Here is a 14,373-nt window from a genome sequence, read left to right as displayed (position 1 = left end):
AATTCAGACCACACGAAGCACGTGAAAAGGGAAGGGTACCCGTATAAATACGGAAGGAGTGCCTGCCGCATAGCAATGGCTACCTGGTAAAGCTGAACTGCTAAGCTTACGACTCAAACCAAACTACTGAAGCTGTATCCATTATACCTAAATTATGTCTCATGTTACAATGGACCAACTTTGTTTCAAATTGAAGGTGCAGTCTAAAACTTTTCTCTCCCCTTAAATTTAGAGTTTCAAATTTCAGATGTGGCTTAGATTCGAGTGCGGCTTAGATTCGAGTAAATGCGGTATATTACTGAAATTTTTAGATCGCCTTGGGACACAAAAGTTCTATGAGAACTAGGTCCTGACTTCTCGATAACTTAGTATGTGCTGTCAGTGTACCAGGTACGTAATGAGAGACTGCACTCGTCCCTGGTTGGCTAAACATTATAGTCATTCAATATTATAACTGCCCTGGTATATTTAGATCCTTGAACAAGTTGACTGATAATAAAAATTAAATGAATTTGCATATTCTGCCGAAATGTGTTCTCTGAAACTAACGATGTCTTTAAATTAATGATGAATATAATAGAGAGAAACATTCCACGTGGGCAAAAATATGTCTAAAAACAAAGTTGATGTGACTTACCAAAGAAAAGCGCTGGCAGGTCGATAGATACACAAACATACACACAAAATTCAAGCTTTCGCAACCAACGGTTGCTTCTTCAGGAAAGAGGGAAAGACGAAAGGATGTGGGTTTTAAGGGGCAGGGTAAGGAGTCATTCCAATTCCGGGGGCGGAAAGACTTACCTTAAGGGGAAAAAAGGACAGGTATACACTTGCGCGCGCACACACATATCCATCTGTACATACACATACACAGACACAAGCAGACATTTGTAAAGGCAAAGAGTTTGGGCAGAGATGTCAGTCGAGGCGGAAGTACACAGGCAAAGATGTTGTTGAAAGACAGGTGAGGTATGAGTAGCGGCAACTTGAAATTAGTGGAGGTTGAGGCCTGGTGGATAACGAGAAGAGAGGATATACTGAAGGGCAAGTTCCCATCTCCGGAGTTCTGACAGGTTGGTGTTAGTGGGAAGTATCCAGATAACCTGGATGGTGTAACACTGTGCCAAGATGTGCTGGCTGTGCATATTAGGTACATACTTGCATACACTGAATCAGTTACAGTTTAAAAATTCGTTCTTCACATGCAGTCTCAATTCGCTCCATCACATATTCCAGTAGCATGAAAACTATGATATTAACCAAAAAGAACTTGAAATGGAAAAAAGAATTTCAAAAATATTTGTGTAATGCTTTTTTGTGATGTTAGGGGCTATATTTTGACTATTTAATGTAGACGTGTTTGCCTAGAATTCTGTGATGATGCATGTGCAATGTTGTACCAGTGTATGAGGAGGCTGTTCTGTATGTAATACAGAAAATGTCTACTTTTAGTAAATCGTCAGTGTTGTGTGAAATTTTATTACCTTCAATGTGATGAAATAGACAAGAGTTAAATCACATGTTGGTGTATGATGTAGTTGCTTAGTATGTGCACAGAAAACAAATTGCTGCTTACATATTGTGCTAATGGATCTCACAGAGACATTTCTGTGCATGATGTACACAGGCACACAACATAGCTTAATCAGAGAATAAACATTGCTATGCCATAAGTTGGGATATTGCCAGTTGCCATGCTGATAGTTCATTCTGTTGTCAGAGATATGGGAGAGGCAGTGGAGCATATTTACTGAAATAGTTGAAATTGCATATCATAAACATTAACCACACATACGTTTTCTTCCTTCATTTTACATTATCACACTAATGGTCTTGTAAAAGAAGTGAACATAAATATCACTTGACAAAAAATACGTAATACTGTTGTATGTTACATAATAATTATGCCAAATAGCCATGACATTTGTTGACTGTTGCTTGCCTGTATGCTGATTGATTCCACATTCTTAATGCTTGTACAATCAATGAAGAGGACATAATGAGATTTACAACAAAAGAGGAGAAACATTTATACTCTGAACAGTTACAATCTGTGTTTTAAATCACTTTGCTATATATTGTATTAATATTTAGCAGTTGCTGTTCAGTTAACTGTAACTGAAAGAACAGAACGACTCCTTGAGTAGTATTACATGACTTGCAACATTGCAATGCTTCACCATCTTCTTTACATGACATCAAGCAAATCTCTGTGTGTGTGAAGGATTGCAACATAGTGAGGACCACTTTGATATCATTGAGTCAATCACACACACATTGTTCTGTACCCAGTGAGGTGGTACAGTCGTAAGACACTGGACTTGGATTCAGGACAGTGATTCTGTTCCTTGTCTGTCTGTCCCATTTGGAGTTTACTTAAATTGATTAAGGCAAATGCAATGATAGTTCATTAAAAAGGGCCAATTTCCTTCCTCAATATGAGCTTGGGCCCAGTCTCTATTGACCTCATTGTTGGAGAGACATTAAATCTTAGTTTTCCTTTCTTCCTTCATGTCCTGTGAATTCCACCATTGAGAGCTTTTAGAGGAAAGTTATATATTAACAGGTAGTAACAACCACGGCAAACTTTTTCTCGAAAGTTAACGAACAACAAATTATGATCCTTGTTAATGTACTCACATTGATAATCATATGAATTATTTTATTAAAAAGGAGCTCCTTTGAAAAATTCCATTGTTTCTCCCATTCATTTATGGAACATAAGTCATGGGGCACAAAAGGGTGGTTGAGAAGAGAGTGAGACAGGGTTGTAGCCAATCCCTGATGTTATTCAATCAGTACAGTGAACAAGCAGTGAAGGAAACCAAAGAAAAATTTGGAGTAGGAATTAAAGTTCAAGGAAAAGAAATTTGCCAATTACATTGTAATTCTGTCATAGTCAGCAAAGGACTTGAAAGAGCTGTTGAGCGGATTCGAAAGTGTCTTGAAAAGAGGATATAAGATGAATGCCAACAAAAGGAAAGCAAGGATAGTGGAATGTAGTTGAATTAAATCAGATGATGCTGAGGGAATTAGATTAGGAAATAAGACACTTAAAGTAGTAGATGAGTTTCGCTATTATGGCAGTAAAATATCTGTTGAGGGCCAAAGTAGAGAGGATATAAAATGTAGACTGGAGATGCCAAGAAAACCATTTCTGAAGAAGAGAAATTTATTAACATCAGATACAGATTTAAGCGTTGGGAAGTCTTTTTCTAAAAGCATTTGTATGGAGTGTAGCCATGTATGGAGGTGAAACATGCACGATAAATAGTTTAGACAAGAAGAGAATAGAAGCCCTTGAAATGTGGTGCTCCAGAAGAATGTTGAAGATTAGATGGGTAAATCATGTAACTAATGAGGAGTACTCAATAGAATTGGGAAGACAAGAAGTATGTGGCACAGTTAGACAAAACAAGAGATTGGTCAATAGCACACTTTTTGAGGTGTCAAGGAATCATCAGTTCAGTATTGGAGGGAAGTGTGAGGGGTAAAAATCATAAGAGGGAGACCAAGAGATGCATACGTCTAACGGATTCAGAAGGATGTAGGTTGCAGTAGTTATTCGGAAATGATGGGGTTAGTACAGGATAGGGTAGCATGGAGAGCTGCATCAAACCCGTCTTTGGACTGAAGACCACAACAACAAATATCTTATAGAGAGCGGCTCTGCCTCAGCCTTTAACTATGAGCAGCACCTGAGCTGCCAATTACTGACAAAGTTAAAACCTGTTTAATGAAATTTACATCCCTGAGTGAAAACATTCTTGTAAATTAATAAGGTACTATCTAATAAGGTGCTCTTGTGTTCTATCCTCTTCTAGAGAAATGAGACTCCCAAAATTAGACATACATTTTGCAGTAACAACTGCTTATTACAAGACCTAAGCCAAATACAACATCTCTGAGAAACTTAAGAACAGCAAGATATTGAGGAGCATAGAAGATTAACGATGGCACAGTCCCACGAGGGTGGTTACCTGTTGGCAGCAAACGTTTACAAATTTATTTGTCCACAGAACATGAGTGAATTGCAGAGGTATCTGAGATTACCAGAACTGCACTGCTTGGCATGAACACAGTCTCTACCAAAGAGTGTCAAAGCACTTGTCAAATTACCCCCCCCCCCCCCCCCCCTGGCTGAGTCGTAGCTAGTGGAATGATGGTGTTGGAATCCACATGATTTTGCTAGTTCGAAAAACAGTGCAGGCTCTTGGTCTGTTGGGACATGTACCAGGTACGAGAGGGGATGATCCGTGTGTTGAGAGAAATATTCTGCCTGTTGTTTCTCCAGAGATATCCATAATTGGTGCAGTTTCGGGGCATTGCGGCACAGCAATCCTTTTGTTTAATCCTGATAGAGGCACTTTTTAAAGCTGCATTCCCTTGTATCCACTTGCCATGAGTTTTGTAGCTGTGTCAGCTGCTTATGCTGCAATGAATTTATCAAAATTATTATTGTTGCATCAGCGTAAGTTGATCCCTGAGAGATGCAGTGGGCTGGGTGTGGCAGCATTGCGGGCCTAGCTCAACCACTAACGCAAGGCAATTTTTTAATTTTCTTTATTTTTATTTTATTTTATTTTTGGAAACATCTGTGTGGCAATGCCTCGTTGTCACAGCTCAGTACATGGCTACTGTTTTCACTTGCAGCCATTAGTGCTTAGCTGTTAAAAGCTGGAAAAGTGCTACAAGCTAACAGGACTCTTCTTTTTGCCATCTCTACTATAGTATGCAAAATTGCATTATAGCCTCATAAAATAGTCGACAGCTGTGTTATCTGCCCGTTTCGTGTGTGTCAAATCTGTACTAAACTGACTGATAAGTTCTAATTGTTGAAATTGCCACGACGAAAAAGTTCCCTTTGTTGTTTTGAAGAGAGAATTTATGAGTTTATGGTCAGTGTATATTGCAAAGACCGCGTTCCGTGTATGGGTGGAAGTGCTGGATAGCCTCGTGTATCTCATGCATCTCTCAACTGTAAACACTCCTTTGTCTGAGTGCCAGTCAGATTGTGAGGAAAAAAATCCAGGTGTTGCCATGCACCATCAACTTCTATCTGGAGCACCTTACCAACTGCCAGTTAACAAGCAGTCACAGTCACAGCAAGGGGAGCCACATGTATGTGGTGTGACAAAAGAAGTACTTTGTGTAGCCTGCCCTTTACCTGTTCAAAGGTGCATTGCTTTTCTGTCGTCCCCATCAGTGGTCACGGCCAGCGGTGTTTTGGCTTAGCAAAGCTGCTGTCAGGGGTGAAAAAAATTCATGGAGTTGCAAATTTTTGTTCAGCGGTAGGGGGGGGGGGGGGTGTGTAGTGAGCAACACACAAACAATTGTGGGTGATTGGGGGAAGGGGGGGGGGGGGGGCGTTTTAAAGATCATTTATGTTTTTCTTGACTATCTGAAAAACTCACATTCTAGTGAAAATATTTTCCAGTGCAAAATTGGCAAAATTTAATGTAGTTTAATTTCTTACAAAAAAGGTCCTTTTCATTATTTCTGTGGACTAACAGGTTTTGCATTGTGTAGGGGATAGAAAAATTGCAGATTATTAAAAATGGGTTTTTAACGGTATCAAATTAATGTTTATTGTTAAATAATGTGGGTTAAGAACAAATCTTAAATGTTCGTGCAGTGTCCAAGTGCAGTAAAACTGTATTAAGGGCTAAATTGTGTACAGGGGTTTGAAAATCTGAGGGACGGAAAGTTGGCAGATTGTGGTCATGTGCTTCACCTTCACATAGGACAAAATGTTGAGTGAGCAGGCAATTCCCCACTCTCTCTCTACTGCACTTTATCACAAAAAGCAACTTCAGGGTGTTCCACAAAGTTTTACTGACCCTTCTGCAGCTTGCCTTGTGAATCACTGGCGTGCAGACATTCCTGGTGCCAGTGTTCATTTTCCATAAGATGCATTAACACTACATGGGATACAGATACAAATTACTAATAACATGGACAGACTCAGTGTAAATCTGTGCACACTGTTCTACAATGCCAGAGAGAAACTGATTCTCACTCATCCTGTATGACAGCTGTAGCATTCTTCCAGGAAAGGCAACTTCCCCAACATGAATGCTGATCACTTTTGAGTTTACAGGCAGACTATACCTACCAGCATTTCCTGTCCACTTCTCTCTTGTCAGATGCTGAATTGTAGATAGGCCCAACGAAAAGACTGTCGGAAAGTGAGCTGGGCTCTCTCTCTCTCTCTCTCTCTCTCTCTCTCTCTCTCTCTCACACACACACACACACACACACACACACACACACACACACACACACACACACACACACGTGCACGATCACAGAGTCTGGCAGCTGGAGCCAGACTGCGAGCAGCATTGCATGATGGGAGAGGCAACCAGGTGGGTGTGAGGAGGAGACTGGGGCCATCTTGGATTTTCCACTGTGCTCACATTTATATAGTGAAATTATTTTCCATTTATTGAGTGAGTATTTATTTGATATTGTTCAATGAGCTATTTTGTAAAAAAGCTCAGCAACTGGTGGTGTCAGCTGTGTACCACGCTGAGGAACCCACCCCAAGTGTAACAAGCTGCCAATATGTATTTGACCGGAATGCTTTTCTCAGCTTGAGGATATCAAGTGCATCACCCCCACCTCAGCTCTCCAATATCTGAAGAGGCCCAGTGGCTGAAATTTGCTCTTCCTCTGACAGTGTCAAGGAACTTAAGATATTTCAACACAAGTCGAGCAGTGTGTTACAGGAGATCTGGCTCCACTCAGTGCAGCCCACTCTAGAAGTGCCAGCAATTCCCCTAATGAATGGAAGAGATTTATGCATTCTGCCAGTAACATAGTTAATTGAAGAGAAATGCATTCTGATCATTCATCAAATCAGCACCAAGTGAATACAACATGGTTACAGGGCTTTACAATACGCTGTCAACGACAGAAAACAGCAAGATGCCACATTTAACAATTCGATCCCTTTGCCACCAACACTGAGTAGGTCACTGACAACATTATATTTATAAATTGAGCACTTCTCAGCCATTGTTCATACAAACATATTTTATATAAAAGCTCACCGAGCAACTGCAAATAGGTACTCATTTAATAAACTGTAACTAACTTCACTCTATAAACACGGGCTCAGTGAAGTTTTTTTGTCTACTTGTGTAAGAGTACTGGACAGGAGATGTTGGAGAGATGCAGTCTGTCTGTGAATTGAAAAGTGAGCAGCACTTTTGGTGGAAGAGTCTTTCCCGGAAGAACACTAGGGCTGTTGTACAGGATGATTAAGAATCAATTTCCCCCTGCAGCACTGTAATATAGTGTGCAGAGAGTTAAGTAGAATCTTCCCATAAACTTTTCTTGCATTTGTAATATTAGCAACTCATTTACGTATTCAATTTAGAGTAAACACACTTTGTGGCAAAAACCTCCATCCCCCCCCCCCCCCAATCTCCCTCCCTTCCCCCAGAACTGTCTGCACTCTGTCACCAGTGATTCATAAGGCTAGCTGTGGAAGGGTCGATATAACTTTGTGAAAGCCCTGTGGTTGCTCTTTGGGATGTAATGCAGTAGAGAGATGGAGAATTGTGTGCTCGCTCACCATTTTACAGACCTATGAAGGAAGGTAGTGCACAATCACAATCCAGTGACCTACCTTTCCTCATGCTTCTTACCTCCAGCCCGCCTCTCCACCCTATTGCACCACTAGACCACAGTTTGTCCCGTAGTACAGTTCTACTGCATGTAGATGTGGTACACAAATTTAATATTTGCTCTTGACCCACTTCAACGAACAAACATCAATGTTATGCCATTAAAACAGTGTTTTTAATGATTTGTGGTGTTTCTACCCTGTGCAACACAGAAACTATTAATCCTAGAGAAAAAAATCAATAGACCCTATCTGTAGGAAATGTAATTTATATTAATTTTGTACTAGGAAACATTTTTGCTAGAAGCTGTGGTTTTTGAAGTATTCAAGGAAAACTTAAAAGAGTGACCTTTAAACATGACCGCCACCCAACCCCACACTCACACCCACTTGTCAGCATTTTTAGTATGTTGTTCATGACATGACACTCCTCCGTACTGCTGTACAAAATTTTGAGACCACAAAATTTTTCTCCCCAGTGGACTTTTTTCGGGATTCTTAGGTATTGAAAGTCTTTGGGGAGGGGAATGTTTTGTATGGTGTTGATTCTCTTTGGTTGCCAGATGCCTACTGCAGAAACTGTGTGACCTAGGAGTACACACTACACTTACAGCAAATGTTGAGTTTATATTCCCACATGTTCATGGGCTCATTGTTGTTTACATATTTGTGTTGTGTTGCTGAAGAATTGGGAGAGCCATAAGCATTAATGTCGCATTTTTTCCCAATGTGGACTTCTGTCAGGCAATGTGCTTATGTGATTTCTAAGTTTTCTGTTAGAATGTACCTGTATTAAAGCTTGTTTTCAGCTCCCCCATTACAGGTGAGTGCCCTTCCCGCCTTTTTAAAATTTCATTCAGTGCCATCAATTATGTAACTCCTTGTCTCATACATGACTCAATGCATTTCTGAGGACATGTGTTCCATAACTTGACTGCTAAGTTTTTCATAATGTAGATGCAGGTTTTTTTTCATGTTGGATAAATCATTATGTTTGTATGTTCCAAGGTATCCACTCCAAATTATTTGATTTGGTGTGCTGCTTGCCTTATAAGCCACTGTACTCTAAAGCTTAACAAAAATGTACACCAGACCTTTGGGAAACCAATATTAGGTCGTTGTGATGCCTGTGTGACTGACTTTATACAGGGTGAAAAGTATTTAAACTGACAAACTCTGGGAGGTCGTAGGGGACATAAAAACAAATATTTTTCCCTAATGTCATTTTTTCCTATGAGCAGTATTTAAACCAGGAGAGGAAGATTTCTCTGGCAGCAAATTAATTAAACCAAGGAACACCTTTCCTCTTTTTTTATGACCAAGAGACAACATACTGACACAACCCAATTTCAATTATAGCAGATTTTCAAAAATTCCTCCATTGACACGTAAACAAAGGTTACACTGTCGGATCATGTTCTGTCTGGCACAGGCAAAAACCCCGGGAGTATCCTGAATTGTTCCTGCTGCTGCTACTATCTGGGCAACCAGATCCTCTTCTGATGCAACAGAAGTTGCGTAAACAAGGTTGCGCATCTCTCCCCACATAGAAAAGTCCAGAGGGGACATATCTGGGGATTGAGCAGGCCTTGGTACAGGACCACCTCTGCCAATCCATGTTTCTGGGAACCGTCAGTCCAGGAATCGATGCCACATCGACTGAAACATGCCGGCGCCCAGTCATGTTGGAACCACATACGTTGTCTTGTAGGGAGTGGGATGTCTTCCAGCAATTTGGCAATGCTCTGACAACAAAATTGTAATAGTTCCTGCCATTTAATGGCCTAGGTAGCAGATACAGCCCAATTAAAACAGCCCCAAACAACACCGACCCACACATTAACGCAGAACCGCACCTGATGAGCGCTAGTAACTGTGGCATGTGGGTTATCCTCACTCCCAACATGCGAATTGTGCTTTTTGAAGACTCCATCAAGTCTGAATGTTGCTTCATTGGTAAACAACACGAAGGATGGAAATGTAGGATGCATTTCACACTGCTCCAGGTACCACTATGAAAACTGTGCTCTGGGGGGATAAACAAATGGTTCCAGGTTGTGGAAATGCTGTAAGTGAAAAGGACGTAACAATTGCTCTCGAAGGACTGTTCTTACATTTGTCTGATTCGTCCCCATGTCACGTGTAATTGCACGAGTGCTGATTGAAGGACCCGCGCCACATGGTGCAAGACAGCTTCCTCAAGTTGGAGCTTTTTTACCGTACGATGGCGTTCCTGTGCAGGTAATCTGCAAAATGACCCAGTATCATGCAGACGTTGGTACACAGCAGCAAAGGTTGTATGATGCGCGATATGGCGATTAGGTTATTGTTGTTCATTAACCCGCTGTGCAGCTCGTCTATTGTGGTGCACTACGTGGTACGCACCAACCATATCAGTGCACTCACAGAGAGAATGCACTACTACACTGGAGGACAGCTGTTGCCTACTACTGAAGACCGTAATATGACCTCTAACAAGTGAAGAGCGTAATAAGGCCTCCCCCGGTTTAAATAATCCTCACAGGAAAAAATTACATTGGGGGAAAATATTTCTTTTTGTGTCCCGTACAACCTCCCAGAGCTTGTCGGTTTAAATACTTTCAGCCTGTATTAATTTACACACCTAATGCTATAATTTATGTTACAATTCAATGGTCAACATATCCTGTTCAGTGTCTCTTCAATGTTTCACTTAAATTATATTAGTTTATTGCATTGTGTTCTATTTTGATTTTATGATTTTAGAATTTATTCATTTGCCTTCAGACTTGCCGTGACTCCAGACTGGTCTCTGTTGGTGCCTCCATCAGAATGCATTGGTAAAGGATGTGTTGTTGGGTTAGGCTGTGTCGAGTCGTGTTTCATGTGCCAAACTACAACTTCTATAAAAACTTTTGATGATCCAGACCTAGCACCACTGCTACTCTTTCTTCAGTATTTGACTCAGCTTGAGGTAACACAATTTGTTTATTTCCTTGGTATTGCAAATGCAGTTAGATGTAGATAATTTTATTAATAGGAAAAGGACGATAGAAACTAACCTTTCACTCCCCTTGATATATAACATACTTGCACTGCTTCATGTACATTATTTGCAGAAGGTTAATCAGTTTGTGAAAGTACTATTTTCCTCCATGTATTTATAATTATCTTGATACTCAGAAGTGTGAATATGACCTGTAGGAAGCTGTAAGAAAAAAAAATTGCTGGGGAGGAGGGGGGGGGGGGGGAAGGGGAATATTTTGTATGATTAGCAAATGAGAGAACAGAGATTTTCCCTATTATATGCCAAATCAGTGGGACCAGATACTGTTGCACACAGTTTTTAATGTTTTTTACCTCATTGTTTTCAACTTTCTAGTTTGAGGACAACTTAAAAAAAAACTAAAATTTAAAGTAGAACTGAAATATACACAACATATGCAGAAAATAACTGTTTGCTAGATAAAAACATAACCATAGAAATATACAATAGCTGTGTTATTCACCAACTGTGGTATCTGCATTTATTTCATCCAGAAACTGAGAGAAATATATTTCACAGACCAAATTTGCAAACCTGTAAAGTTAGAAGCAACAGAGATGACTGCAGAAGTGTAGAGGAGTCAAAGTTGCCAAACAGCAGAGATAAAACCAATAGTGGTAGGGGGACAAAAAACAAAAGTAGAAAATTTGTGAGAAAAAGGAAAACATTCTGTGGAGAGGTTTTTGGGGTGGTGTGGGGAGGGGAGGGGAGGGCAATTAGGTAGAGAAATAAGGAAATTAAATATAGTAAATGCAAATTGGGAGCAACAAAAAGATGATTGGAGCGTGGAAAGAATTAGGCATTGTATAATATCAGAATAACAAACACACTGCTATAGTCCACATAGAATGTACTTGCCGGTAGATGCGCAGCCAACAGGGCACGCATGGTGAGAGTGGTTGTAGTGGGAGTTACAGGCAAGTGTTGTAGGGGAAATGCCGAGCACTGGAGGGGATGTGTCGTTCTAAGCTGAAGCCTATGCTCATATTTTTTGTAAATATTAAGCGGTGCCCCTCCATGTCCACACTTACATGGTGACCATTCAAACAGATCACTGTCACCTCCGCTTTTGTTAGTATCTAAAAAGAATTTCACTGAAGATGGAGCAGTTTATTTTTGTCTGGCTTGTTAATCATTTGTAACTTTCAGAGAAGTGCCATGAGTGGTGAACTTTTGAGTAGAGCCAACATAGCACTCCGGTTGCTATGTTAAAATATTTGCTTCTTCCCAAAACACAGCAGAGTTTCACACATTCTCACCTCACTAACATGTTGTGCAGACACAATTGTGAGAGAATTCAGAAACAGTGGTTTATTAAGTGAGGAACTGAGGAAAAGTGAGGTCAGTAACTATATCCTCGGTACAAAGAAGCATGTAATGTCTTCACATACGTTGTTCCAAAACCCACAGCATTTCTCATTTCATCAGTTACCAATGGCCCTTAAAAATTACATTCTTTCATATAATAAGTCTGTAGTTATTGAAACAACATGGTAGATAACAAAGTTTTACATAATAATGATATGGTAAAATACTCTCCTCTATGCATGCTATCATTCGCCAAAATCTCATTTCAATACCTGAATCCATTTATCAAATATGAAGAATGTTGTGGACATTTCACTCTGGCTTTATCGCTGGCGCAGAATGACAACAAATGAGTGTGCTACATTGGATCAGTTTTCTAGAGATTGGTGGCAGATAGAGACCTCCACCCAAGTCTAAAGAAAAATTCAGTATGTTAACTAAATTTCATAAGCAATAACATACTATGTAATTTGCATGAAATGCAAAATCATAGCAATCTCTCTTTTTTTAATTGCATGCTTTTCCAAATTTTGTGCCTTGTCTTATTTTCCAAGTAAATATCACAATAACTATTACCATTAACAACTGATGGGCACATCATCCTGAATCTGCCATATAAAACTATAAGTAAAGAATTTTTTTTAACCAAATGGTTTCTCTAATGTTGTTTGAGAAAAATTGCAGGGTGTGCGCCACAATTCTGTCATCGCTGACCAGCTGAAAGGTGGAAAATGCTTACTGGCCTCCCCTTCCAGACAAACGAATGAACTAGCCCAGCTCTTTGGATGAAAACTGTTCCTTGCACGTCAAGCATCATATGCTGTGCAAGCTATACCTTTGTACAGTGCTCAATTTGTTTGATCCTCAAGATTTTTAAAACACTTCTTTGGTTGCTGCAGAATTAAAATAACTTACAGTGATAAATGAGAATTGAAAGATATTCTCTGTGAGCTTGCAGCATGACACGCTCATGAAGTTGGAAGTTTTTTGCTCTCTGGATGCATGGCAAAATATGCACTTTTATTGCTTTTTTTCTACATTCATCATCAGTAGTGTCAATGTGGGAGAGAGTGTACCTCAATATCATAATTATATGTTTAAATGGGGGAATTGAAACTACAGATGAGGTATTTGGCAACACACAAATAATCTGAAGAAGGAAGAAATATTTTTATTGAAGTAACCTGAGTACATTTAATAAAGTTTGGACTCTACTGATTCGTTGCTAATTAATCATACCATCAACAGATGTACATCACAGTACCTAGATTGTGAATCCATTTTATTGTCTTCTAGAACTGCTGTCAGTGTTTTGTGAAGTAATAAATTATAATATTGTAATTAACAAAGAGTATTACACATGTTCAGCATAATTGTGCTACTACGACCATTGACAATATAAAATACTCTTAAATAACCACCTTGGTTGCCATTGCATAGAATACCAAATCTCAACGGTCATAGAACATGTCTGTACATGAAATTACAACATAAAAGTAATAACAGATAAGAAATAAAATGTTTATGAACTCAAAAAAAGTCTATCGATAAGTTTAAGTAAATGCAATCAACAATACAACAAGAATCAGCTTAATTTTTCAAGGAACTCCTCGACATAATAGAAGGAGCGACCTATGGGAAAACTCTGTTTCGATTTGAAAGCGCATGGATTACTGCTACGATTTTTGAATTCGAGTGGTAGCTTATTGGAAATGGATGCAGCAGTATAATGCATACCTTTCTGCACAAGAGTTAAAGTAGTCCAATCCAAATGCAGGTTCGATTTCTGTCGAGTATTAACTGAGTGAAAGCTGCTTATTTTTGGGAATAAGCTAATATTGTTAACAAGACATGACAGTAATAAATATATATATTGAGAGGCCAATGTCAAAATACCCGGAATCATGAACAGGGGTTGACAAGAGGTTCATGGACTTAACACCACTTATTGCCCAAACTGCTCCTTTCTGAGCCAAAAATATCCTTTTAGAATGGGAAGAGTTATCCCAGAATATAATACCATACAACATAAGCGAATGAAAATTAGCAAAGTTGGCTATTTTCGTGTTAAATGATCACTCACTTCAGATACCATTTAAGTAGTAAAAATGGGTGCATTAAGTCTCTGACCAAGATCCTGAACGTGAGCTTTCCAAGACAGTTTACTATCTATCTGAACACTTAGAAATTTGAGATCTTCTGTTTCGCTAATCATATGCTCATTCTTTGAAATTAAAATGTCAGGTTTTGTTGAATTGTGTGTTAGAAACTATAAAAAGTGAGTCTTACTGTGATTTAGTGTTAGTTTATTTTCTACAAGCCGTGAACTTAGGTCATGAGCTGCACTATTTGAAACCGAGCCAATGTTGCACACAACATCCTTTACTACTCTAACACTTTGGACAAC

The 14,373-nt window shown here is 39.4% G+C and overlaps 1 protein-coding gene across 1 annotated transcript in view; it reads left to right on the top strand.

Annotated features, from left to right (window-relative positions):
• LOC126360221 (uncharacterized protein C05D11.1-like) overlaps positions 1 to 14,373 on the top strand; it is a 131,223-nt gene that overhangs the window by 92,299 nt on the left and 24,551 nt on the right. Inside the window, exon 15 of the mRNA XM_050007692.1 lies at positions 10,400 to 10,586. Coding sequence (XP_049863649.1) covers positions 10,400 to 10,586 — 187 coding nt within the window. The remainder of the gene's footprint in view (positions 1 to 10,399; positions 10,587 to 14,373) is intronic.

The sequence above is a fragment of the Schistocerca gregaria genome, chromosome 1 (genome assembly GCF_023897955.1).
Source record: "Schistocerca gregaria isolate iqSchGreg1 chromosome 1, iqSchGreg1.2, whole genome shotgun sequence".
NCBI lineage: Eukaryota > Metazoa > Arthropoda > Insecta > Orthoptera > Acrididae > Schistocerca > Schistocerca gregaria.
Note: the sequence above shows the minus strand (reverse complement) of the source record. Positions and strands in the feature narration are given on the sequence as shown.